General features: G+C 37.7%; 1 protein-coding gene across 6 annotated transcripts in view; it reads right to left on the bottom strand.

The window, feature by feature from the left end:
- KIAA1328 (KIAA1328 ortholog) overlaps positions 1-27759 on the bottom strand; it is a 425486-nt gene that overhangs the window by 383882 nt on the left and 13845 nt on the right. For all 6 annotated transcript variants that reach the window (XM_070778527.1, XM_070778530.1, XM_070778528.1 and 3 more), the window contains exon 4: positions 24545-24639. In XM_070778527.1, coding sequence (XP_070634628.1) covers positions 24545-24639 — 95 coding nt within the window. The remainder of the gene's footprint in view (positions 1-24544; positions 24640-27759) is intronic.

The raw sequence follows: 27759 nt of genomic DNA on the forward strand, positions 1-27759 counted from the left end.
TAGAACTGGACATGGAACAACAGACAGGTTCCAAATCGGGAAAGGAATACTTCAAGGCTGTATATTGTCACCCTGCTTATTTACCTTATATGCAGAATACATAATGCGAAATGCCAGGCTGGATGAAACACAAGCTGGAATCAAGACAGCTGGAAGAAATATCAATAACCTCAGATATGCAGATGACACCACCCTTATGGCAGAAAGCAAAAAGAACTGAAGAGCCTCTTGATGAAAGTGAAAGAGGAAAGTGAAAAAGTTGGCTTAAAACTCAACATTCAGAAAACTAAGATCATGGCATCCAGTCCATCACTTCATGGCAAATTGATGGGGAAGCAACAGAAATAGTCAGAGACTTTATTTTGGGGGGTTCCAAAATCACTGCTGATGGTGACTGCAGCCATGAAATTAAAAGACATCTGCTTCTTGGAAGAAAAACTATGACCAACCTAGACAGCATATTATAAAGCAGAGACATTACTTTGCCAACAAAGGTCCCTCTAGTCAAAGCTATGGTTTTTCCAGTAGTCATGTATGGATGTGAGAGTTGGACCATAAATAAAGCTAAGCACTGAAAAATTGATGCTTTTGAACTGTAGTGTTGTAGAAGACTCTTGAGAGTCCCTTGGACTGTACAGAGATCAAACCAGTCAATCCTAAAGCAAATCAATCCTGAATATTCATTGTAAGGACTGATGCTGAAAATGAAACTTGGTCACATGATGCAAAGAACTGATTCATTGGAAAAGAGCCTGATACTGGGCACGACTGAAGGCAGGAGGAGAAGGGGACGACAGAGGATGAGATGGTTGGATGGCATCACCAATTTGATGGACATGAGTTTGAGCAAAATTCAGAAGTAGGTGATGGACAGGGAAGCCTGGCATGCTGCAATCTATGGGGTTGTAAAAAGTTGGACACAACCTAGCGATTGAACTGAACCAAACTGAATCACTGATGATCATAGATGTAAACATCCTCAACAAAATTTTAGCAAACAGAATTCAAAAACACATTAAAAAGCTCATACACCATGATCAAGTCCAGTTTATTCCAGAGACGCAAGGATTCTTCAATATATGCAAATCAATCAATGTGATACACTATATTAACAAACTGTAAGATAAAAACCATATGATCATCTCAACTGATGCAGAAAAAGCCGACAAAGTTCAGCACCCAGTTATGATAAAAATACTTCAAAAATAGAGCATAGAAGGAATCTACTTCAACATAGTGATGGCCATATATGATAAGCCCACAGCAAACATTAATCTCAATAGTGAAAAACTAAAAGCACTCCCTCTAAGAATAGGAACAAGACAAGGGTGTCCACTCTCACCATTATTGAACATAGTTTTGGAAGTCCTAGCTACAGCAATTAGAGAAGAAAAAGAAATAAAAGCAATACAGATCAGAAAAGAAGATGTAAAATTCTCACTGTTTGCAGATAACATGATACTATACATAGAAAACCCTCCCAAAACTATCAGAAAATTACTAAAGGCAATCAGTGAATTCAGCATATTCATGGGATACAAGGTCAATACACGGAAACCATTTCCATTCCAATATACTAACAATGAAAAATCAGGGAGAGGAATTAAGGAATCAATTCCATTCACCATTGCAACAAAAAGAATAAAATATCTAGGAATAAACCTACCTAAGAAGACAAAAGACATGTATACGGAAAATTATAAGACACTGATGAAAGAAATCAAAGATGACCTAAACAGATGGAGAAATATTCCATGTTCTTGGGTAGGAAGAATCAATACTGTGAAAACGACTATACTACCAGATGCAATCCACAGATTCAGTGCAATTCCTATTAAACTACCAATGGCATTTTTCACAGAACTAAAAATTTTCACAGAACAAAAAATTTCACAATTCATATGGAAACACAAAAGATCCTGAATAGTCAAAGCAGTCTTGAGAAACAAGAATGGAGCTGGAGGAATCAACCTTCCTGACTTCAGACTATACTACAAAACTACAGTCATCAAGACAGTATGGTACAGGCACAAAAACAGAAATATAGACCAATGGAACAAAACAGAGAATCCAGAAACAAACTCACACATCTATGGTTACCTTATTTTTGACATGGAGGCAAGAATATATAATGGAATAAAGACATCCCCTTCAATAAGTAGTGCTGGGAAAATTGGACAGCTACATGTAAAAGAATGAAATCAGACATTTCCTAACCCCACACACAAAGAGGAACTCAAAATGGGTTAAAGACATAAATGTAAGACCAAAAACTATACAACTCTTAAGAGGAAAACACAGGCAGAATACTCAGTGACATAAATCAAAGCAAGATCTTCTATGACCCACCTCCTAGAGTAATGGAAATAAAAACAAAAATAAACAAGTGGGACCTAATTAAATTCAAAAGCTTTTGCACAGCAAAGGAAACTACAAACAAGGTGAAAAGACAAACCTCAGAATGTGAGAAAATAACAGTAAATGAAACAACTGACAAAGAATTAATTTCCAAACTATATAAGCAGCTCATACAAGTCAATACCAGAAAAAAAAAAAAAAACAGCCCAATCAAAAAGTGGGGAAAAGACCTAAAAAAGACATTTCTCCAAAGAAAACATACAGGTGGCTAACAAACACATGAAAAGATGCTCAACATCACTCATTATCAGAGTAATGCAAATCAAAACTACAATGAGATACCACCTCACACCAGTCAGAATGGCCATCATCAAAAACTCTACAAACAATAAATCCTGGAGAGGGTATGGAAGAAAAGGGAACTTTTGCACTGCTGGTGGGAATGTAAACTGACACAGCCACTATGGAAGACGGTGTGGAGACTCCTTAAAAAGCTAGGAATAAAACCACCGTATGATCCAGCAATTCCACTCCTAGACATATAACCCTGAGGAAACCAAAATTGAAAAAGACACATGTACCCTAATGTTCACTGCAGCACTATTTACAATAGCTAGAACATGGAAGCAACCCAGATGGCCATCGACAGATGAATGGACAAAGAAGCTGTGGTACATATATACAATGGAATACTACTCAGCCAAAAAAGGAAAACATTTGAGACAGTTCTAATGAGGTAGATGAACCTGCTGCTGAGTCATGTCAGTCATGTCTGACTCTACGCGACCCCACAGACAGCAGCCCACCAGGCTCCCCTGTCCCTGGGATTCTCCAGGCAAGAACACTGGAGTGGGTTGCCATTTCCTTCTCCAATGCATGAAAGTGAAAAGTGAAAGTGAAGTCACTCAGTCGTGTCCGACCCTCAGCGACCCCATGGACTGCAGCCTTCCAGGCTCCTCCATCCATGGGATTTTCCAGGCAAGAGTACTGGAGTGGGGTGTCATTGCCACCTAGAGCTTATTATATAAAGTAATAAGTAAGTAAGAAGTAAGTCAGAAAGAGATATATAAATACCGTGAAAGTCTCTCAGCCGTGTCCAGCTCTTTGCCACCCCATGGACTATACAGTAGATGGAATTCTCCAGGCTAGAATACTGGAGTGGGTAGCTGTCCCCTTCTCCAGGGGATCTTCCCAACCCAGGGACTGAACCCAGGTCTCCTGCATTGCAGGTGGATTCTTAACATAGTATACTTATGCAAATATATGGAATCTAAAAAGATGGTACTGATAAATTTATTTTCAGGGCAAAAATGGAGAAACAGACATAGAGAACAGACCTATAGACACGGGGGTAGGGTAGAAGTGAGAGGATGAGATGTATGGAGAGTGTAACACGGAAGTTTACAATACCATATGTAAAATAGATGCCAATGGGAATTTGCTGTATGACTCAGGGAACTCAAACAGGGGTTCTGGGACAATCTAGAAAGGTGGGATGAGGAGAGAGATAGGAGGGAAGTTCGGGAGGGAGGGGACATGGGTTTAACTATGGCTGATTCTTGTTGATGTATGACAGAAAACCACAACATTCTGTAAAGAAATGATCTTTCAATAAAAAAATAAATTAATTAAATAATAAAAGAACACTGGAGTGGGTTGCCCTGCCCTTCTCCAGGGGTCTTCCTGACTCAGGGATTAAACCTGCATCTCTCGCATTGCAGACAGATTCTTTACTATCTGAGCCACCAGCTGCTGCTAAGTCCCTTCAGTTGTGTCCGACTCTGTGCAACCCCATAGACAGCAGCCCACCAGGCTCCCCCGTCCCTGGGATTCTCCAGGCAAGAACACTGGAGTGGGTTGCCATTTCCCTCTCCAATGCATGAAAGTGAAAAGTGAAAGTGAAGTCTCTCAGTCGTGTCCGACTCTTAGCGACCCCATGGACTATAGCCTACCAGGCTCCTGTGTCCATGGGATTTTCCAGGTAAGAGTACTGGAGTGGGGTGCCATTGCCTTCTCTGTGAGCCATCAGGGAAGGCCCTAAATTCTTTTTATACTCGTCTAAATCCATAAAGACTTCAAATGGGAAAACAAAAAACTGAGTCACTGAAAAATTAAAGTCTACCTTTCATATTGGACTGCAATGTACTTTTAATTATGTAAAAAAAGGTATGATTGGTTTTAAAAAATAAAAGACCAGAATAAATATAAAATAATGATGATCTACTCATTTTACAGTGGGAAACTAACAGTGCTACACTTTCTATTTTTCTTCTAAGAAATGTCAAGTAGAAATAGCAAACTGTCCTCTGGGAAAAATCAGAGTATCTGAGCTTCAAAAAGAACTCTGTCCTCAAATGAGTTAGTGCACAAGTATTCACTAGGGAACCATGCCTTCTTTGACAGTTTGGGCTCAGGACATGAAATAGTGGAGGTTTTTAAGGCTTCTTAGAATATGGCTCATCTATATCAAAGACTGCAGTTGTGGCCTAGAGTATTTTAAAATACTTTCTTTTAAGGAATAAGCTATAATACAGTTTGTGCATTAGTCTATGGTACCCCTCCTCACCTTTAAAAGTCTCAGTAAAAAAAAAAAATGCAAATGCATAAATAAGGAACTGTCATCATCTTTCAGCACAAACTACAATATTTTGCAGAGCCATTCATTTTTCAACTCTATAAATGACACAACTTTTTTCATCCATGCAAACAATTCATTAATTTTATTGTTAAGACTTTCTGAGGTTACTCAATTCAGCAATCTTCAACGAAAAGAATTTTCTCTAGCCTAATATCTCTTACAAAGATTAATCAATATTCCACTTATCCTTCTACAAATGTCCAATGCTGGACACCTCAGGGATATACCTTCATTTACTTGAAACCTATGTATAAAGTTATCTCTTATACTCTCTTCTACAAACTAAATAACATAATATTCCTAATCTATCTCTGTGATATGTATTATCCATTAGCTTGTAAATTTTGATTTGTATCTATATTCAATTATTTTATCAGTGTAGTTAACAGAAGTGAAAAGCCTCCCTGAGCATATAGACTATTAAGAAGGCATCTATAGATTAAAAACCCATACCAAATGCTTTTATCTATTTGTTTTCTTGCCAAACAGCATAATATTGCTTGCTCATGTTCAGGTTAAATTTAACTAAGAACCATGTCTTTTTTTTTTTTTTTTTTTTCATTAATGCCACAAGGCTTAACCAGTAAGCCATTCTCTAAAATGAATTTCTAATTTATTTCTATCCCAGACATTTAATAACCTGTACTTGTCACCACTGTCTTCTATTCTGTTTGAATGAAACCATTTTGCAACCTCTCATACCAATTCTAAATTTTATTTATATTCCCTATTAACATTTATTTTAATTTAGAAACAAGAATAAATCATATGGAAATTTTTTTGATATCATATGCATGAGAACACATGTAACATGAGTGAAGACACTGACTAATAGGGATCTCACAGCCAGATGCTCAGTGGACTCCTCAGAGATACCATATCCTCCAAGATACAGGCAAGTCAGTCTTGGAATCTGGATACATTTGGTTTTCTTACTTATACTGCTAAAGTCAAGGCCATGTTTTTATTTAAAAAGGCTATGCTTTTGTAAGAATACTTTTCATCTCAAAGGCAATATTAAAAAAAAAAAAAAGCTCCTGCCAATGCAGGAGATGCAAGAGACACAGGTTCAATCCCTGGGTCAGGAAGATCCCCTGGAGTAGGAAATGGAAACCTACTCCAGTATTCTTGCCTGGAAAATTCCACGAACAGAGGAGCCAAGTGGGCTACAGTCTATGGGGTTGCGAAAGAGTCAGAAATGACTCAGCATACATGCATGCATGCTCATTAACAAATGTAAACATCGAATAAACTATATAATTAAACCAAAAAAAAAAAGCTACACCTATCACTTTGCCTTTATATTGCATGTCACTCTGTAATTGAAAACACACTACTTGCTTTGTATGTTGTACTGAGAATTAATGAGTATCACAGAATTATGAAAATATGCTTGTTAATGGTCAGCATTGTCTACTAAGCACCCAGTGACTTCTCCCCAAAACAATGTTCATAGACTTACATAGTGGCTAAAATTCTTAAGCAGGCTATACTTGAATGTGACATAGGAATACATAAGATTTTCTAAATCTTCTACTACTTTTCCCATTTGACTTGACATTTATCACAATCGAAACAACCTCCATTCTTTTACCTAATTTCTATTGAAAAAACATGAATGAAAACAACGTTTAAGACTTTAGCCTCCTAATAAGCTTTTAGTAATATTTTTTCATTATTCTCTATTTATTCAAAAGCATATTAGTTTAAAAAGAAAAGTCAAGGTAGGCAGAACACAAAAGAATCAGAGTTCTTGTTGTATTTTAAACAATACAAGTTGAAAAGCAAAGTATATAAATATAACATCTAAACATTCTTTATTCAAAGAGAAAACTTTTTTCTCTTCTAAAGTGAATGCTGAGCTTTCATTTCCTATTTCTCTTCTTCATTTTCAACTTTTCCTTTTCTTCCTAAACGATTAAGTCCTAAAACCATAACACAGGGCAGAGTCAGAATCCTCTAAGTGAGATCAAGAAGTGCAGAGAAGGACTGCCCAGTGGGATATCAGCGGCCAAGCTAGCTGAGAAGGGCACCAACAAGGCCGAGTAAGCACAGCCTCAATAAGGTGAGAAGAGCATCCACACGGAGGGGCAGCCCAGCATGTGTATCAGAGCCTAAGTATTTGAGGTGGGTATCCTTCCAATGGAGTAGAAGTGATCCAGCATCAAGATTCAGAGTCCCAATATGAAGAAGAGCGGTCTATACCAGGGATTGGTGCTGGTGTAGAGGACAAAGAGTGAAGAGAGCATCCACACAAAGGCTTAACCTGAAGTAGATTATCACAACCCAAGGAGAATGAGAAGGATGCACAGTCAGAAAGCAGCCCTGAGGGCAATACCCAAGCCCAGGCAGAGTGAGAAGGGTCATCCTCAAGAAGGGCAGGCAGGTGAAATGCAACAGCCTAAGATGAGGGAGAGGGCCTCCACACAATGGAGAGGACCAACATGTGGAGGTCAGAGCCAGAAAAAGATAAGGAGGACGTAACTGCAAAGGGGTGGCTTGGTGTGGAGTATCAAAGCCTCATCAGAGGAAAGAGGAGAGGGCAAACAAGGAGTCGCAACGTCCCAACAAAAAGAGAACCAGAGTGGAGTGAAGAGGACATTCAGGTGGAGTTTGGCTTGGACTGGTGTGCTGGAATATAAGCAGAGAGAACGGGCACCCACTAGAGGTAGGCTGGTGGACAGAAACAGAGTCCAAGTCCCGGTGGGAGGAAGCAGCTTCTGTACAGCAGAGGGAGCAGTGCCGAGATGGAGGATTACATACAGAACGGTTAAACAAAATAAGGAAACGTATTAAAGACAATACAAACCAGGCTTTTCAATATCAACTAGGATGATTACAATTATAGACATTTGTTTCAAGCGTTCATGAACACCCACCAAGATCAACCATATCTTGGGCCATGAGACAAACCTCAAAAAATTTTTAAATTATTCTTAGCATAAGAGAACCAAATTAGAAATCAATAATAGAAAGACAAGAGGAAAACCTCCAAATGTCTGGAAATTACACAACAGTTTAAAAAATCCTTGGATCAAAGAGGAAGTCTCAAATGAAATAATTTTTAAAAATACACAGAAGGGAATGAAAATGAATATGTGAGATGCATTGAGAGCAGTAACGAGACTAAATATTAGACTACTAAAAAAATAGTATCAGGTTCCTATTTTAAGAAACCAGAAAAGAACAAATAAATATAAAATAACAAGATGTAAGAAAATACAGATAAGAGCAAAAACTCAATACAATTTAAAACAAGAAAAATAGAGAACAATCAATGAAACAAAAACCTGGTTCTCTGGAGAAAAAAATCACTAATACTGACAAACCTAGCAAGACTAACAAAAATAAAAGACAGAATGTACAAGTAGTATCACAAATGGTGCACTATAGACCTTGCAGTCATTAAAAAGATAACAAGAAAGTACTACGAACAACTTTATGATGACATAAATTAAAAGAAATGGAACAATTCTCAAAAGCCACAGACTCCCAAAACTCAACCAAGACAAAATAGACAACTTAAATAATCTTGTAACCATTAAACAAATTGAAGTTGTAATTAAAAAGCTCTTTAAAAAGAAATATCTAGGCCCAGATGGTTTCACTGGAGAATTTTACTAAATAATTAAAGAATAGCTAATACCAATTTCAAACAATTTCTCCTGGAAAACTGAAAAGGAGGGAATACTTTCAACTCATTTTATAAGGCTAGCATTACCAGGATACTAAAACCAGACCAATGCAATTAAAAAAGAGAGAGAGAGACAGAGAGAAAACTGCAGTCCAATACTCCTCACAAACTTTGATGTAAAAATTCCAAACAGGCAATTCCCTGGTGGTCCAATGGCTAGGATGGCTTTAACTGCTTCAAACTGCTGGGGCCCAGGTTCCATCCCTGGTTAGGGAACTAAGATCCCACAAGCCATGTATGACCAATAAATAAAAATTTCAAACACAATACTAGAAAAGGAAGCCTAGCAATATAGAAAACAATTATAAGAAGTGAGGTTTATTACAAGCATACAAGGCATGCCCAACATTTAAACATCAATTAATATCACCCACCAAATCAATAGCTAAAGAAAACTCCTATGATACTGAGGCAGAAAAAGTATTTTACAAAGCCAAGCAGGCCATCATAGTCAAAACTCAGCACTGAGGGAAACTTCTTCAACTTATAGCTAACATCACACAATGGTGACAGACTGAATGAATTCCATATAAAATCAGGAACATAGTAAACATATCTTCTCTTAACCCTTCTATTCACATAACACTGGAAGTCATATACAGGATCATAAGGTATGAAAAAGCATACACATTCAAAAGAAAGCAATGAAACTATCCTTATTTGCAAATAACATGCCTGTCACTGTCCCAAAGAATCAACAGTAAAACCTCCAGAACTAGTGAGTTCAGCAAGGCTCCAGAATAAAGATAAACACAAATTTCAATCATATTTTAAAGAGCAAACAAACATGAAATAACAAATCCGAAAATAAAAATTTAAACCATAATACCATTTATAATCGCTCCAAAGAAAATTAATTACTTAGATATTAATGTGAGAAAACACATATGATTTATATCCTGAAAATTATAAATTGCTAACGCAAGAAATCAAAGAGCTAAGTAAATGGAAAGTCCTGTCATATTCATAGACTGGAAGACTCAACATAGTAAAGATGTCCATTCTTTCCAAAACTGATCTATAGTCTTAATGTAGCAGCTATTAAAATACTAGCAGAGTGTTTAAACAGACATTTACAATCTTATTCAAAAATTATCATGAAAAGGCACAGGACTACAAGAGATAAAATAATTTTGAAAGGGAATAAAGTAGGATGAATCAGTCTATCCAACATTAAAGCTTACTATACAGCAAGATAAATTAAGACAGTTGGAAGAAGGATAGAGATCCTGATCAGTGGGTCAGGAAAGAGAACTGAGAAAGAGACATATGCAAATATGTCCAGCTGATTTCTGACAAAGGCAGAAAAAATACTTTAACAAATGGTGCTGGAACAACTGAACATCAGTAGGCAAAAAAAGAAAACGAAATTGTAACTTAAGCCTCATACCTTATATAGAAATTAATGCAAAATGGATCACACACTTAATACAAAATATAAAACTTTCAGAAAATAAAAAAAACCCAGCAGAACATCTTCAGGTAGTAAGGCTAGGCAAAGAGTTCTCAGTCTTTAAAATAAAAGCATGGTCCATAAAAAGAAAAAAACTGAAAAACTGGACCGAGTTAAAATCAAAAATGCTTGCTCTATGAGCAACCCTGTGCAAGGGATGAAAAGACAACCTACAGGCTACTAAAAGGTATTTGCAAACTACATATCCAACAGAGGATCTATATATAGGACATACAAAGAATTCTTAAAACTCAACAAAAAACAGTCCACAAGAAATGGGCAAAAAGGATGAACAGATATTTCTCTGAAGATGATAAAATAAGCACATGAAGCAATATCCAACATCAATAGACATCAGAAAAATGCAAATTAAAACCACAAATGGATAACACTAAATAGCTATCAGAATGGCTACAATATAAAATATATTACATATTTGTAAAATAATTACAACAAACGTTGGCAAAAATGCAGAGGATGTAAATCTCTCCTGTACTGTTGGTGGAAATGTAAAATGGTAAATTCTTCTCGAAAACAGTTCAGCAGTTTCTGACAAAACTTAAACATGCATTTATGACACACTACTCTAAGGAAATGAAAATACTATGCTCACACAAAAACCTATATATAAAAATTCACAGTTTCATTTATAATAATCAAAAGCTTTGAAAACAATCCTTTAACATGCAAATGGTTAAATAAAATGCAGTACATCACAGCATGGAATATTATTCAGGAATAAAAGAAACAAACTATTAATACAGGCAACAACCTGGCTGGATTTAAAAAGAACTACACTGAATGGAAAAAAAACAATCTCAAAGGTTACATGCTGTTTATGATTTCATTTATACAGCATTCTTGAAATGACAAAATATAGAAATGGAGAGTAGATCAATGGTTGCTAGGGATTAGGGAAGGAGAAAGTGGTAGGAAAGAAAGCATCCATGTTTATAAAAGGACAGCATGAGTGACTTATAACAAAACTGTTTTGTATCTTGATTACAGAGATGGTATACAAATCTACACCTGTGATACAAAGCTGCACAGAACTACACAAGTACACGTGAAATCTATACAAGACTGATGAATTCTATCAGTATCAATTTTCTGGTTGTGATACCACACTTGTTCAGTAGCTAAGTAGTGTCTAACTCTGTGACCCCCAGAACTGCAGCACACCAGGCTTCCCTGTCCTTCACCATCTCCCAGAGCTTGCTCAAACTCATGTCCACTGAGCTGGTGATGCCATCCAACCATCTCATCCTCTGCTGCCCCTTCCTCCTCCTGCCTTCAATCTTTCCCAGCATCAGTGTCTCTTCCAATGAGTCAGCTCTTTGCATCAGGTGGCCAAAGTACTAGAAGTTCAGCTTCAGCACCAGTCCTTCCAATGAATATTCAGGGTTGATTTCCTTTAGGATTGACTGCTTTAATCTCCTTGCTGTCCAAGGAACTCTCAAGAGTCTTCTCCAGCATCACAATTCGAAAGCATCAATTCGAAAAGCTCAGCCTTTTTTATGGTCCAGAGTTTAAATAGCTAAAGAGGAGAAGTCAATGTCTGGCTTCAAAGCTTCGAACGACAGTCTGACTCTTATTACAGGCTAATGCAGGTGGTGGCTTGAAGTTGAAGACAATTCTTATTTACTATTCTAAAATCCCTAGGGCCCTTAAGGATTGTGCTAAATCTCCTCTGCCTGCACTCTATAAATGTATCAATAAAGCCTGAATGGCAGCATATTTGTTTATAATGTGGTTAACTAAATATTTTAAGCTCATTGTTGAGATTTACTACTGCTCCAAAAAGACTCCTTTCAAAATACTACTGCTCATTGATAATAAGATTGGTCACCCAGAAGTTCTGATGGAGATGTACAAAGATTAGTGTTGTTTTCATGCCTGCTAACACAACATTTATTCTGCAGTAAGGAGTCATTTCAATTTCCAAGTTTTACTATTTAAAAATTACATTTTGAAAGCTGCCAAAGACAGTGATTTCTTCAATGGATCTGGGAAAAGTAAATGAAAACCTGTGAAGGATTCACTCTTAAAGTGTCACTAAGAACATTTGTGTAAAATATCAACATTAACAGGAATTAGGAAGAAGCTGATGCTAACCTTCATGGATGACTTTGAAGGGTTCAAGACATCAGTAAAGAAAGCAACTGCACATGTGGTAGAAACAGCAAGAGAAGGAGAAGAGCAGCCTACAGATGTGACTTAGTTGCTACAATTTCATGATAAAATTTTCAAGGAAAAAGAATTGCTTCTCATGAATGAGCAAAGAAAGTGATTTCTTGAGATGGAATACATTTCTGGTAAAGATACTGTGACGACTGTTAAAATGCCAACAAAGGGTTTAAAATATTATCTAAGCTTAGTTGATAAAGCAGAGAAAGGTTTGAAACAAGGACTGATTCCAATTTTCAAAAAAGTTCTACATGTAAAAAATGCTATCAAACAGCATTGCATGCTACATTACAGAGAAATCAGTACAGCAGAAGGAAGAGTCAACCGATGCAGCAAACTTCATTGCTGTCTTACTTTAAGAATTGGTATATCCACTCCAATCTTCAGTAACCACCAACCTGCAGTCAGAAGGCATCAACACCGTGCTTAAATCCTTCACCAGCAAAAAATTATAACTTACTGAAAGTTCAGATGATGGTTAGCATTTTTAACAATAAAGTGTTTTTAAATTAAGGTAGCTGCATTCTTTTAAGATACAATGTTATTGCACACTTAACAGACTATGCTATGGCTATGCTATGCTAAGTCACTTCAGTCGTGTCCGACTCTGTGCGACCCCATGGACGGCAGCCCACCAGGCTCCCCCGTCCCTGGGATTCTCCAGGCAAGAACACTGGAGTGGGTTGCCATTTCCTTCTCCAATGCATGAAAGTGAAAAGTGAAAGTGAAGTCACTCAGTTGTGTCCGACTCTTAGCGACCCCATGGATTGCAGCCTAACAGGTTCCTCCGTCCATGGGATTTTCCAAGCAAGAGTACTGGAGTGGGGTGCCATTGCCTTCTCCGTAACAGACTATAGTATAGTATAAATATAACTTTTATGTGCATGGGGAAACCAAAAAGTTTTTGTAACTCACTTTATTATGATACTTGCTTTACTGTGATGGTCTGGACCCTGCAATAAGTCTGAGGTATGCCTGCACACACATACACACACACACACACATACACACACACACAAACACTCACACGCATACACACATACATATCCATACATGTAAAGCAAAATGGTACTTCCTTACAAAAATTATTTTAAATATAAGTGAATTATATTCACCAAATGAAAAATAGAAGTTGGCAAATGGATTATAAAAAAAACAATAATTCAACTATATGTTGTCTACAAGTGACTCACTTTAAATCAAAAGACAAAAGCTAAAATATGGAAAAAAGCTATTTCATGCAAACAACATGCAAATAGTAACCAAAAGAGAAATGGGTTTCCTTTTTACTAACATCAGCCAAAATAAACCTTAAAAAAAAACGTTACAAGACAAAGAGACAGATGCCATAGATTGATAAATGGGTCAATTTCTTAAGAATATATAAAAATTATAAAAGTAAAAATACCAAACATCAGAGCCCCAAAATATATAAAGAAAACATGGACATAATTGAGAAAAATAGACAGTTTTACAATAATAGGTGGAGACTTCAATAATCTACTTTCAATGGACAGAACATTGAGGTGAAAAATCATCAATACAAAAAGAGAGGACTTGAACAGCACTATAAACTAACTATGGAGCATTCTCCAAGATAATCATCAATTTAGTTCAGTTCAGATCAGTTGCTCAGTGGTGTCCAACTCTTTGCAACTTCATGGACAGCAGCACGTCAGGCCTCCCTGTCCATCACCAACTCTTGGAGCTTGCTCAGACTCATGTCCATCGAGTCAGTGATGCCATCCAACCATCTCATCCTCTGTTGTCCCCTTCAGGTCCTCTGTTATCCCTTTCTCCTCCTGCCTTCAACTATATTGACTATATATTAACATACGACTAACACATTGACTACATATGAACATATGTTAAGTCAAAATACAAATCCCAATACATTTAAACAGGATTAAAGGAGTATAAAGTATTCTCTTCAGTACAATAGAATAAAGCTAAAAATCAAGGAAAAGGAAAATGGAAATTCATAAATATATACAAATTAAATAACACACTCAACAAATGGGAAAAATAAAAAACCAGAAAGAAAATTAGAAACTACTTTGAGATGAAATGAAAATGAAAAGTAAACATACCAAAACCTATAGGGGGTAGCAAAAGCAGTGCTCAGAGGGATATTCACAGCTGTAAATGCCTACATTAAAAAAGAAGAGAGATTTAAGGACTTCCTTGGTGGTTCAGTGATTAAGATTCTGAATTTCCAATGCAGGGATAATGGATTTAAACCCTGGTCAGGGAAGTAAGATCCTGCTTGTTGTGTGCTATGGCCAAACAAAAATTATTTTTTAAAAAACCATAATATCTAAAATTATTATGACAACAAATTGATAGACAATCCAGTTAACAACTGGGCAAAGGACTTGAATAGATATTTCTCCAAAGAAGACACCCAAACGGTGACATCATTAGCCACTAGAAAAACGGCAATCAAAATCACAAATAAGATACCACTTGATACCTATCAGGATGGTTATATTAAAAAACATGAAATACAACAGGTGTTGGTGGGCATGTAGAGACATTGGAATCTTTGTACATTGTTAATGGGAATATAAAGTGGTTCAGTTCAGTTACTCAGTAGTGTCTGACTCTTTGCAACCCCATGAACTGCAGCACGCCAGGCTTCCCTGTCCATCAACTCGTGGAGTTTACTCAAACTCATGTCCATCGAGTTGGTGATACCATCCAACCATCTCATCCTCTGTCATCCCCTTCTCCTACTGCCTTCAATCTTGCCCAGCATCAGAGTCTTTTCCAATGAATCAGTTCTTTGTATCAGGTGGCTAAAGTATTGGAGCTTTAGCTTCATCATCAGTCCTTTCAATGAATATTCAAGACTGATTTCGTTTATGATGGACTGGTTGGCTCTCCTTGCAGTCCATGGGACTCTCAAGAGTTTTCTCCAACATCACAGTTCAAAACCATCAATTCTTTGGCACTCAGCTTTCTTTACGGTCCAACTCTTACATCCATATATGCCTACTGGAAAAACCAAAGCTTTGACTAAATGGACCTTTGTCAGCAAAGTAATGTCTCTGTTTCTTAATATGCTGTCTAGGTTGGTCATAGCTTTTCTTTCAAGGAGCAGCGTCTTTTAATTTCATGGCTGCAGTCACTATCTACAGTGATTTTGGAGCTCACGAAAATAAAGTCTGTCACTGTTTCCATTTTGTTTACCCATCTATTTTCCATGTAGTTATGAGACCAGATGCCATGATCTCAGTTTTTTGAATGTTGAGTTTTAAGCCAGCTTTTTCACTCTCCTCTTTCACCTTCATTAAGAGGCTCTTCCGTTCCTCTTCACTTTTGGTCAAAAGTTTGGTAGTTCTCCAAAAAGTTCAACACAGAATAACCTAAGACCTAGCAATTCCACCCCTGTATATATAACCAAAATAACTGAAACGTGTTCAAACAAAAATTGTACATGAATATTCATAGCAGTGGTGCTTCCCATATGGTACGAGTGGTAAGGAATCCATATGCAAATGCAGGAGAAGAAAGAGACATGGGTTTGATCCCTGGGTTGGGAAGATTCCCCTGGAGGAGGAAATGGCAACCCACTCCAGTATTCTTGCCTGGAGAATCCCATGGACAGAGAAACCTGGAGGGCTATGTCCATGAGGTCCCAAAGAGTCAGATACAACTGAAGTGATTTAGCACGCATTCATAGCTGCACTACTCACAAAAGCCAAAAGGTAGAAACCCAAATGTCTAATCATGAATGGAGAAACAAAATATGATGTATCTATACAATGAAGTATTTTTCAGCCAACGTTGAAAACTGTATGCCAAGTGAAAAAAATCAGACACAAGAAGCCACATATTGTATGATTCCAGTTAAATATCAAGAGTCAGCAAATCAATATGGACAGAAAACTGATTAGCTATTGTCAGGGGTTAGGGTGAAAGTGAGAATGGGGAGCAACTGCTTAACGAGTACAGTTTCCTTTGGGCTGAAAATGTTCTAGAGCTTAAAAGTGGTGGCTGTGCAAAACTGTGAGTATACTAAATACCTCTTCACAAGCTGTAATTAAGATTGCCCAGAAAAAAATCAACACCTCAGATAGGGAGATGATACCACTCTAATGGCAGAAAGTGAAGAGAAACTAAAGAGCCTCTTGACGAAGGTGAAAGAGGAGAGTGAAAAAGCTGGATTAAAACTCAACGTTCAAAAAACAAAGATCATGACACCTGGTCCTATCACTTCATGGCAAATAGATGGGGAAAATGTGGAAACAGTGTCAGATTTCATTTTCTTGGCTCCCAAATCAATGTGTACAGTGACTGCAGCCACAAAATTAAAAGACACTTGCTCCTTGGAAGAAAAGCTATGACAAACTTAGAGAGTGTATTAAAAAGCAGAGATATCATGTTGTGGACAAAGGTCTGTCTAGTCAAAGCTATGGTTTTTCCAGTAGTCATGTATGGATGTGAGAGCTGGACCATAAAGAAGGCTGAGCACCAAAGAATTGATGCATTTGAACTGTGGTGCTGGAGAAGACTCTTGAAAGTACCTTGGACAACAAGGAGATCAAACCAGTCAATCCTAAAGGAAATCAGTCCTGAATATTTATTGGAAGGACTGGTGCTGAATCTAAAGCTCCAATACTTTTGGCCACCTGATGCAAACAGCTGACTCACTGGGAAAGATCTTGATGCTGGGAAAGATTGAGGGCAAGAGGAGAAGCGGGTAACAGAGGATGAGATGGCTGGATGGCATCACTGACTCAAAGGATCTAATTTTAAGCAAACTCAGGGAGACAGTGAAGGATAGGGAAGCCTGGTGTGCTGCAGTCCATGAGGTTGCAAAGAGTTGGACGTAACTTAGCGACTAAACAACAACAACAACAAATGTCTCCAGAGGTCAGTTTTATATTATATGTATTTTACCACAATATGGTACTAGAATAGTAAAACTCACAGACAGAATAAGTATAATGGTGATTGCCATGGGCAGGCAGAGGGGGGCACTGGGGAGTTTTAATGGGCATAGAGCTTTAGTTTTGCAAAATGAAAAGTGTTCTGGAGTGAACACTTCAGTTTTGCAAGATGAAAAGTGTTCTGTTGAACAACAATGTGAATATCTTTAATAATACTGAATTGTACACTTAAAAAATGGTTAAGATAGTAAAATTTCTGTGAATTTTACCGTAATCAAAACATACAATTTAAAAAATACATGATGACACTTCATGAAAACTACTAGCATTTCTCATGATACAAAAATCTTTAATAAGATATTAGTAAATCAAATTCAGTAACACAGTAAAAACAAAACCAAAAACCACCATAACCAAATGAGGCTTAGACCAGAAAAGCAAGGTAAATTAAACACTTAAAAACCAATATATTTTATTACAGTAATAGAGGAAAAAAAGAAAAGACATATTATCAGCACAGTACATGAACATAAATCATTTGACACATTCTACTCTTATTTATGACAAAATAAAGGAAAAAAACCTCACCAAACTAGGAACAAAAATAAACCTCCTCAACCTGATGAAGAATATCTACAGAAAACCAACAGCTTGCATTGTACTTAACAGTGAAAGGGGTAAGATAAAAAAAAAGAAGGCAAAGATGTCCCTCTTCTCACTTTCATTTAGCATTGTCCTGAGGTCCCAGCCAATGTCAAAGAGCAAGAAAAGAAAACAAAGTACCTATAGATGGGAAAGAAAAAACTGTTTAGATCAGTAGATGACATGATGCTGTATGTGGAAAATACAAAACACTGCAAAAAAGCTACTATAACAAGTAAATTTTAAGAAGTTGAAGGAGACCAAGTCAATATTAAAAGCTCAATCGTGTTCCTTTCAAATTAGAAATAAAATTAGAAATTAAGCATATCGTATAATATAAAATTAATATTACACGATTTATAGTAGTATCAAAAACATAAGATACTTAAGAATACTATAAAATATGAGTATATTTTATACCCATACCTGAAAACTACAAATCATGCAGGAAAAAATGAATGAAAATTTAAACAAACAATGGAAAGATATGACATATTCATAGATTAGAAGACTCAGTGTGAGTATGTCAGTTTTCCTTACTTTGATCCACAAATCCCATATGCATGCATGCTCAGTCACTCAGTCGTGTCCAACTCTGTGCGACCCCATGAACTGTAGACTGCCAGGATCCTTGGTTCATGGGATTCTCCAGGCAAGAATCCTGGAGTGGGTTGCCATTTCCTCCTCCAGGGGATCTTCCCAAACCAGAGACTGAACCTGTATCTCCTGCACTCTTGCATCGGCAGGTAGCTTCTTTACCACTGAGCCACTGGCTTCCCTGGATCTTCCCTGAGGTAAATTCCATATTTATCTCAGTCACTCAGTCGTGTCCAACTCTTTGCAACTCCATGGACTATAGAGTCCACAGAATTCTCCAGGCCAGAATACTGGAGTGGGTAACTTTTACCTTCTCCAGGGGATCTTCCCAACCCAGGGATTGAACCCAACTCTCCCATATTGCAGGCAGATTCTTTATCAGCTGAGCCACAAGGGAAGCCCAAGAATACTGGAATGGGTAGCCTATCCCTTCTCCTGTGGATTTTCCTAATCTAGGAATTGAACAGGGGTCTCCTGCTTTGCAGGCATATTCTTTACCAAATGAGCTATCAGGGAAGCCCAAATTCCATATACTTCACACAAAATTCCAGAAGGCAATTTTCTTTTAGTAATTAATAAGCTGACTCTAAAATTTAGTGGCATGCAAAGGACCTTAAAGAGCCCAAATAATTTTCAAAACAAACAAAAATATCAATGAAATTTCAAGACTTAACTAAAAAAATAAAAATAATTAAGTTAGTATAGTATTGGCAAAAGGGTACACATCAATGGAATGAAATAAAGTGCCCAGAAACAGACCATGCATATATGGTCAACTGATTTTTGACAAGGAGGCTGAGGCTAATTCTGCAAAAAGATATAAGAAAAACATTTCGCCACCATGGGATGGGCAAGGTTTCTTACATGTAACACTAAAAGCATGAATCACAAAAGAAAAATTGATAAACGAAAGTTGAGCAAAATTTTTAAAAATTGCTTTTCAAAAGAAAATAGTAAGAGAATTAAAAAGCAAGCTGCAGGATGGGGGGGAAACCAAATACTTGACAACTTACATCTAGAATATATAAAGAACTCTAATACTTCACTATCAAGAAGGAAGAGGGTGAGTGGGTGAAAAAAAGGCAAAATATTTGAACAGACACTTAACAAAATTAAACTGGACAATGAACACATTAATCACTGGAGGAACACAAATTAATCCCACAAGGAGATATTAGAATCATCAAAATTTAGAGAAACGACAATACGAAGAGTCATTGAATATGCAGAATGATGGACCTCTCATACATTCGTAGCAGGACTGTGAAATAGCAAAACCATATTGGGAACCAGTTTGGTAGACTTTTTTTTATAAAAAATAAACACTTAACATATAAGAACTGAACAAAAAAGATCTTCATGACCCAGTTAATTATGATGGTGTGATCACTCATCTACAGCCAGACATCCCGGAATGTGAAGTCAAGTGGGCCTTAGGAAGCATCACTACAAACAAAGCTAGTGGAGGTAATGGAATTCCAATTGAGCTATTTCAAATCCTGAAAGATGATGCTGTGAAAGTGCTGCACTCAATATGTCAGCAAATTTGGAAAACTCAGCAGTGGCCACAGGATTGGAAAAGGTCAGTTTTCATTCCAATCCCAAAGAAAGGCAATGCCAAAGAATGCTCAAACTATGGCACAATTGCGCTCTACTACTATGGGCAAGAATCCCTTAGAAGAAATGGAATAGCTCTCATAGTCAACGAAAGAGTTTGAAATGCAGTACTTGGGTGCAATCTCAAAAATGACAGAAGGATCTCTGTTCATTTCCAAGGCAAACCATTCAATATCACAGTAATCCAAGTCTATAACCCAACCAGTAATGCTGAAGTTGAACAGCTCTATGATGACTGACAAGACCTTCTAGAACTAACAACAATAACAAAAAGATGTCCTTGTCATCATAGGGGACTGGAATGCAAAAGTAGGAAGTCAAGAGATACCTGGAGTAACAGGCAAGTTTGACCTTGAAGTACAAAACGAAGCAGGGCAAAGGTTAACAGAGTTTTGCCAAGTGAATGCACTGGTCAAAGCAAATACCCTCTTCCAACAACATAAGAGATGACTCTACACATGGACGTCACCAGATGGTCAACACTGAAATCAGATCGATTATATTCTTTGTAGCCAAAGATGGAGAAGCTCTACACAGTCAGCAAAAGCAACATTGGGAGCTTACAGTGGCTCAGATCATGAATTCCTTACTTCAAATTCAGATTTAAATTGAAGAAAGTAGGGAAAACCCACTAGACCATTCAGGTATGACTTAAATCATATTCCTACAATAATACAGTGGAAGTGAGAAATAGATTCAAGGGATTAGATCTGATAGAATGCCTGAAGAACTATGGAAAGAGGTTCGTGACATTGTACAGGAAGCACTGATGAAAACCATCCCCAAGAAAAAGAAATGCAAAAAGGCAAAATGGTTCTCTGAGGAGGACTTACAAATAGCTGAGAAAAGAAGAGAACCTAAATGCAAAGGAGATAAAGAAAAATATACGCATCTGAATGCAGAGTTCCAAAGAATATCAAGGAGAGATAAAGCCTTCCTAAGTAATCAATGTAAAGAAATAGAGGAAAACAATAGAATTGGAAAGACTAGCGATCCCTTCAAGAAAATTAGAGATACCAAGGGAACATTTCATGCAAGGACGGGCACAATAAAGGACAGAAATGGTATGGACCTAACAGAAGCAGAGATATTAAGAAGAGGTGGCAAGAATACACAAAAGAACTATACAAAAAAGATCTTTATGACCCAGATAATCACAATGAGAGCCAGACATCCTGGAGTCTGACATCAAGTGGGCCTTTGGAATCATCACTATGAATAAAGCTGGTAGAAGTGATGGAATTCCAGCTAAGCAATTTCAAGTACTAAAAGATGATACTGTGAAAGTGCTGCACTCAATATGTCAGCAAATTTGGAAAACTCAGCAGTGGCCACAGAACTGGAAAAGGTCAGTTTTCATTTGAATCTCAAAGAAAGGCAATGCCAAGGAATGTTCAAACTACCACACAATTGCACGCATTTCACATGCTAGCAAAGTAATGCTCAAAAGTCTTCAAGCCAGGCTTCAACAACACTTGAACCGAGAATGTTCAGATGTTCAAGCTGAATTTAGAAAAGCCTAAGGAACCAGGGATCAAATTGCCAACATCCACTGGATCAGAGAAACAACAAGAAATTCCAGAGAAATATCTACTTCTGCTTTAAACACTACACCAAAGCCCCTGACTGTGTGGATCACAACAAACTGTGGAAAATTCTTAAAGAGATGGGAATAACAGAACACCTTACTTGCCTCCTGAGAAAGCTGTATTCAGGTCAAGAAGAAACAGTTAGAACTGGACATGGAACAACAGACTGGTTCCAAATTGGGAAAGGAGTATATCAAGGCTGCATACCATCACCCTGCTTATTTAACTTATATGCAGAGTACATCATGTGAAATGCTGGCCTGGCTAAAGTACAAGCTGGAATCAAGATTGCTGGGACAAATATCAATAACCTCAGATATACAGATGACACCATTCTTATGGTGTAATTAGCAAAGAGGAACGGAAGAGCCTCTTGATGAAAGTGAAGAGAGTGAAAAAGTTGGCTTAAAACTCAACATTCAGAAAACTAAGATCAGGGCATCTGGTCCCAACACTTCATGGCAAAATGATGGGGAAACAATGGAAACAATGACAGACATTATTTCCTTGGGCTCCAAAATCACTGCAGGTGGTGACTGCACCCATGAAATTAATAGCTATGACCTACCTGCTGCTGCCGCTGCTGCTAAGTCGCTTCAGTCATGTCCGACTCTGTGCGACCCCATAGACGGTGGCCCACCAGGCTCCCCCATCCCTGGGATTCTCCAGGCAAGAACACTGGAGAGGGTTGCCATTTCCTTCTCCAGTGCATGAAAGGGAAAAGTAAAAGTGAAGTCACTCAGTCGTGTCCAACTCTTTGCGACCCCATGGTCTGCAGCCTACCAGGCTCCTCCGTCCATGGGATTTTCCAGGCAAGAGTACTGGAGCGGGGTGCCATTGCCTTCTAGATGGAATATTAAAAAGCAGAGAGAATACTTTGCTGACAAAGGTCCATCTAGTCAAAGATATGGTTTTTCCAGAAGTCACGTATGGATGTGAGAGTTGGACCATAAAGAAAGCTGAACGCCGAAGAATTGACACTTTTGAACTGTGGTGTTGGAGAAGACTCTTGAGAGTCCCTTGGACTGCAAGGAAATCAAACCAATCAAATCAAAGGAAATCTGTCCTGAATATTCATTGGAAGGAATGATGCTGAAGCTGAAACTCCAATACTTTGGCCACCTGATGCGAAGAACTGACACACTGGAAAAGACCCTGATGCTGGGAAATATTGACGGCAGGAGAAGGGAATGACAGAGGATGAGATGGTTGGATGGCATCACTGACTCAACGGACATGAGTCTGAGCAAGCTCCAGGAGTTGGTGCTGGACGGGGAACCCTGGCTGCAGACCACAGGGTCGCAAAGAGTTAGACATGACTCATCTACTGACTTGAACTGATAGTGGTAATGGGGGTTTTTAGCAGTCAAATTTGTAGTAATCTTGTACTAAAACACTGACACTCTACCAAGAATCTTACACTTTGCTAGAAAGCAGAAGTTTACTGAAACCAAAACAATATGCTCTAAGATGTCAAGAGTTCGCTAAGCCTGGAAGCTGAACATGTATCAGAACAATAAGGCAATGCTGCTGCTGCTAAGTCGCCTCAGTCGTGTCTGACTCTGTGCGACCCCATAGACAGCAGCCCACCAGGCTCCTCCGTCCCTGGGATTCTCCAGGCAAAAATACTGGAGTGGGTTGCCATTTCCTTCTCCAATAAATTCAGGACCATTAATATATGATGTCAAACTAATTGTAACAGCTGTAAGGACATTCACATCCCTCTCCATGGTAAAAAAAAAAAAAAAAAAAAAGCCTTGTAAGATGATCATAAATTAAATGTTTAACAATCAAATGTTTTCCCATTATAAAAAACACTACTTGAGATAATGAAAAGTCTACTTCAGGGAGCAGAATAGTCAAAGAATTCCAGTGCTTTTTTGATTACTGCTTAATCAAGTGGCATATCAAATTCAGACTAAGGTAGTACTTTGAATTCTTATACTCTGTAATCTAATCCCCCAAACATCACTGCTTTTGTCATCTTTTATACCTATGATTCTATGATTTAATAAGGTAATTTTTAACTTCAGTTTTTCTAGAACAGCCTCTACAAACATTATTTTAAGGCCTTAAGATGAAATACTTCATGTAGTTATCTTTAATTTAGAAAAAAGAAAGAAGAAAAAAGACCTACTATATTCAAACATACAATTGAATGATAAAAATGAGTACTATTTTATCAGTGTTTAGGTATGGCCTTCCCCTAAACTTAATTTTTATAATTTATATTAATATATTCCTCTACAGACATCTTCATTTATTAAGATCTCAAAACTTGACATGTATGTTAAGAAAAAATTATACAAAGTAAATATGCTTCAAATACATCATTAATAAACTGGAATACTACATCCAAACAGTTAAGAACTCTCTCAAAATTCAAAACCCCTTATTTGAAACTATCAGAAGTTAGCAAACTGACAAGTATTCTTGTGAAAGATGACAATAAAAAGAATGTTCTCTTCCGTTTCAGATGCTAAAGCAAAACCAAAAGTAACTGCTATGCCTCTGATAACAACAATATCAACCTACATCAATAGAAGAGCTAAGTTTCAAAATGTTCCCTCCTGATACATGACCGCTGCAGATATTTCTATGAAACAACTGGGAAAGTAAATAAACCAGAAAACACAAGTTGGAGAGTGTTTGTTCTGCTGTTTATTTCTTTTCCATTTTATGTTTTGTGTGTGTGTGTGTGTGTGTGTGTTTTCTACTTTTCTTTTTGGCACCACAGAATATTATTTTTCCTAAAAGTCTTTGTTCCCATAAGACCAATGACAGGATGACATCAGAACATATTTATAATTTTCTATTTTCAAAAAAATATTCTCTCTCACATAGTAATACACTTCATACAAGGCTTTGTCTCACCTGGCCAGTTCTTTAATTAAGTTTGCAATGCGTCTTTTGTCTTCAAGACACAAATCCTTCAGTGATGCACTCTTTATTTCTCCCCTGCAGAAACTCTAAAACAAACAAACAAAAATCATTCTGATTAACTTTCACAAAAAACAACTTTCAAGACTTTTCAAGAAATTTCTTTAAATTAGCACAGGGGATGAAATTTCTTGGATCTCTTTTATTTGGTAGAAGACTACCTATTTCATTTAAACCTACTGTGAACTCAAAACAGGCTAAGGAACAATCTGTCCACCAGGGGACATCATGAAATTTACACAGGAAAAGCAGAGTAAGAACTCACAGACACAAATGCTTAAGTATCAGGGAATAATAAGGAAACAACTTTCCCCTGGTGAACGTCACAGAAACAAACATCTAATGGAAGATACTGAGATCCTTCTGACACCACAGTCTATGGCTGCTTGAAGGTTTACTAAGGTTGGCAGCAGAGGCACCAGTTTCTAAGTTCTCAATATATCCCAAGGTTCATTCCAAAGGGTATTAGATCAAAGAGTAATAGTAATAATAGGTAACGTTATATCCAGTGTTATTATATCCAGTTATATCCAGTGAATATTCTAAGTATTTTATACTTATTAATCCATTTCATTTTCACCACAATGCTATTAGGTAGGTATTATTCCTGTTCTATAGTGAGGGTACATACCTTGCCTAGGAATATAGCAGTGAACTAGCAAAATCGAGATTCAAGCATTGATTCCACAGTCTATGTTCTTACTCACTGTACTATCCTACCTCCTATACTATAAAAAGTTCTCCTAGTACATGAACGGAGAAGGCACTCTTCCAGTACTCTTGCCTGGAAAATCCCATGGATGGAGGAGCGTGGTAGGCTGCAGTCCATGGGGTCTCGAAGAGTCGGACACGACTGAGCGACTTCACTTTCACTTTTCACTTTCCTGCATTGGAGAAGGAAATGGCACCCCACTCCAGTGTTCTTGCCTGGAGAATCCCAGGGATGGGGGAGCATGATGGCTGCCATCTATGGGGTCACACAGAGTTGGACACGACTGAAGTGACTTAGCAGCAGTACATGAACATCAAAGCTATGAAACCTAGGAATTCACTTGTAGGTAACACGTAAAAGGAATATGTTTAAAAAAACAATCCTTGGCATTGCCATTTATGCAACCACAAAGTAAATTAGTCCAATTACTTCACGTGGCCAAGAATAATCCAAGACCCCTAAAATGAATCCTGGAAGCACTGTTAGCCAAAGATGGGAAAGATAAGGGAGAAAAAGGAAATGGGAAACAGGATATGGTAAAAAGACAAAACATTAAATGGATTTGGTTTTAGATTTTAGATATGGTCAGTTTGAGATGCCAGGAGGACATTCATGGGGAAATGTTTAGGCAGGAAGCTGAAAATGTGGGTCTGGATCACAGGTCAGAGAAAAACATAAAAATTTAAAATTCAGCCATATGTTGCTATCAATAATGTTTAGATTTTTATTATTTTCTTTATATATTTCTATGTTTTAAAATTTTCCTTAAAATTAAGAAAAAATACTAATTTTTAAAAATCAACTCCTAATCCAAGAAAATAAATTAAAACTGGTAACTAAAAAGACAAAAGGAGGATCGGAAGCATACAATATTGTAGGAGAAAAAAGTTTTAAGAAGAATGTGGGGTTAACAGTGGTAATAATCAAAAAACAGAATATTAAAAGGAGTCAATGGATTTGGCAATGGGAAAAATTGCTGAAAACCCATTAAGAGATTTTCAGTAAACGACAAAAAAGAAAGCCTTGCAAATAGGCAAGAACTTCAGCAGCATTGTGTTCAGGCAAAAACCTGAAAACACAAATGTTTGTCAACCAGAGTTAAACTGTGGTATATTTATACAATGGAATTCTGCAGCTACTGATTGTTAGTTGACATTCATCCATCTTCAAACCCACCCTACCCTGCTTTGCTTTGTGAGGCTGAGGCTCTGGAAACCTCAATTCTCCTTTGCCACATGATTAAGCTGTGCTTAGTCGCTCAGTCATGTCCAGCTCTTTGTGAGCCCATGGACTTGCAGCCCGCCAGGCCCTCCTGTCCATGGGAAATCTCCAGGCAAGAATACTGGAGTGGGTTGCCATGCCCTCCTCCAGGGGATCTTGCCAACCCAGGGACTGAACACAGGTCTCCCACACTGCAGGCGGATTCTTTACCATCTGAGCCACCAGGGAAGCCCGTTCTCTATTAAGCTCTACCAACAGGGAGAAGGAGAGGCTCTGAGAGGAAGAAAGGACACATTCCTTCCTATTGCTTTCTGTTTCTGTCAGTGTTACCCCTGCCAGAAATCTTCACCCTGGCAAGAACAACTGATTCCTGTTGGTAATTCTTCCAGGCCTCACAGAACCAGCCTTTGTCATGTCTCCTTGGAGACAGCAATACCCCTTAGGCTAGTTCCCCATCATCATAGGTCCAAGTTTCAGCTCTAAGTGGCCCCTCCTCCAAGTTTCTAGGTTTTAATAATTCCAGCTTGTTCTGCTTTCCCAACTCTAGAGATGGTGGCTGTGTCTTGTCATTATTACATACATGGTAACTTAGTGTGCCTTTTTTGCCTTTCAGTTCTCCAGCACCAGTCTAACAAGTTTTTATATACTAAACATACTCTCAGTTGAAATAACTGAGTAAACCCTGATTGAAATATCAGTGAAAAGAAATTAAATATGACAACTTGCAGCATAAATAAATCTCAGAAACATAACACTGAATAAAAAAATCAGACAATATGATATGAGATCATTCATAAAAAGTTGGAAATATACACAAAACTATGGGATTCCCTGGTGGATCAGTCAGTAAAGAGACCTCCTGCAATGCAGGAGATGCGGGTTCAGTCCTTGGATTGGGAAAGATCCCCTGGAGGAGGAAATGGCAACCCACTGCAGTATTCTTGCCTGGAAAATCCCATGGACAGAGAAGCCTGGTGGGCCACAGTACATCAGGGTTGCAAGAGGTGGACACAACTTAGTGACTAAACCACCACCACCATTGTTTAAAAAACAAATACGTGTTTACACCATATAGGACAGCAGTTGATAAACTACAACTGCAAGCTAAATCTGGCTCAAAGCTTATTTTTGGAAAAAAAGAGTTTATTAAAACACAGTCATGCATATTCATTTATACACTGACATACATATGGCTCTTTCCACACTATCATGGCAG

Source organism: Bos indicus, chromosome 24 (genome assembly GCF_029378745.1).
Source record: "Bos indicus isolate NIAB-ARS_2022 breed Sahiwal x Tharparkar chromosome 24, NIAB-ARS_B.indTharparkar_mat_pri_1.0, whole genome shotgun sequence".
Taxonomy (NCBI): domain Eukaryota; kingdom Metazoa; phylum Chordata; class Mammalia; order Artiodactyla; family Bovidae; genus Bos; species Bos indicus.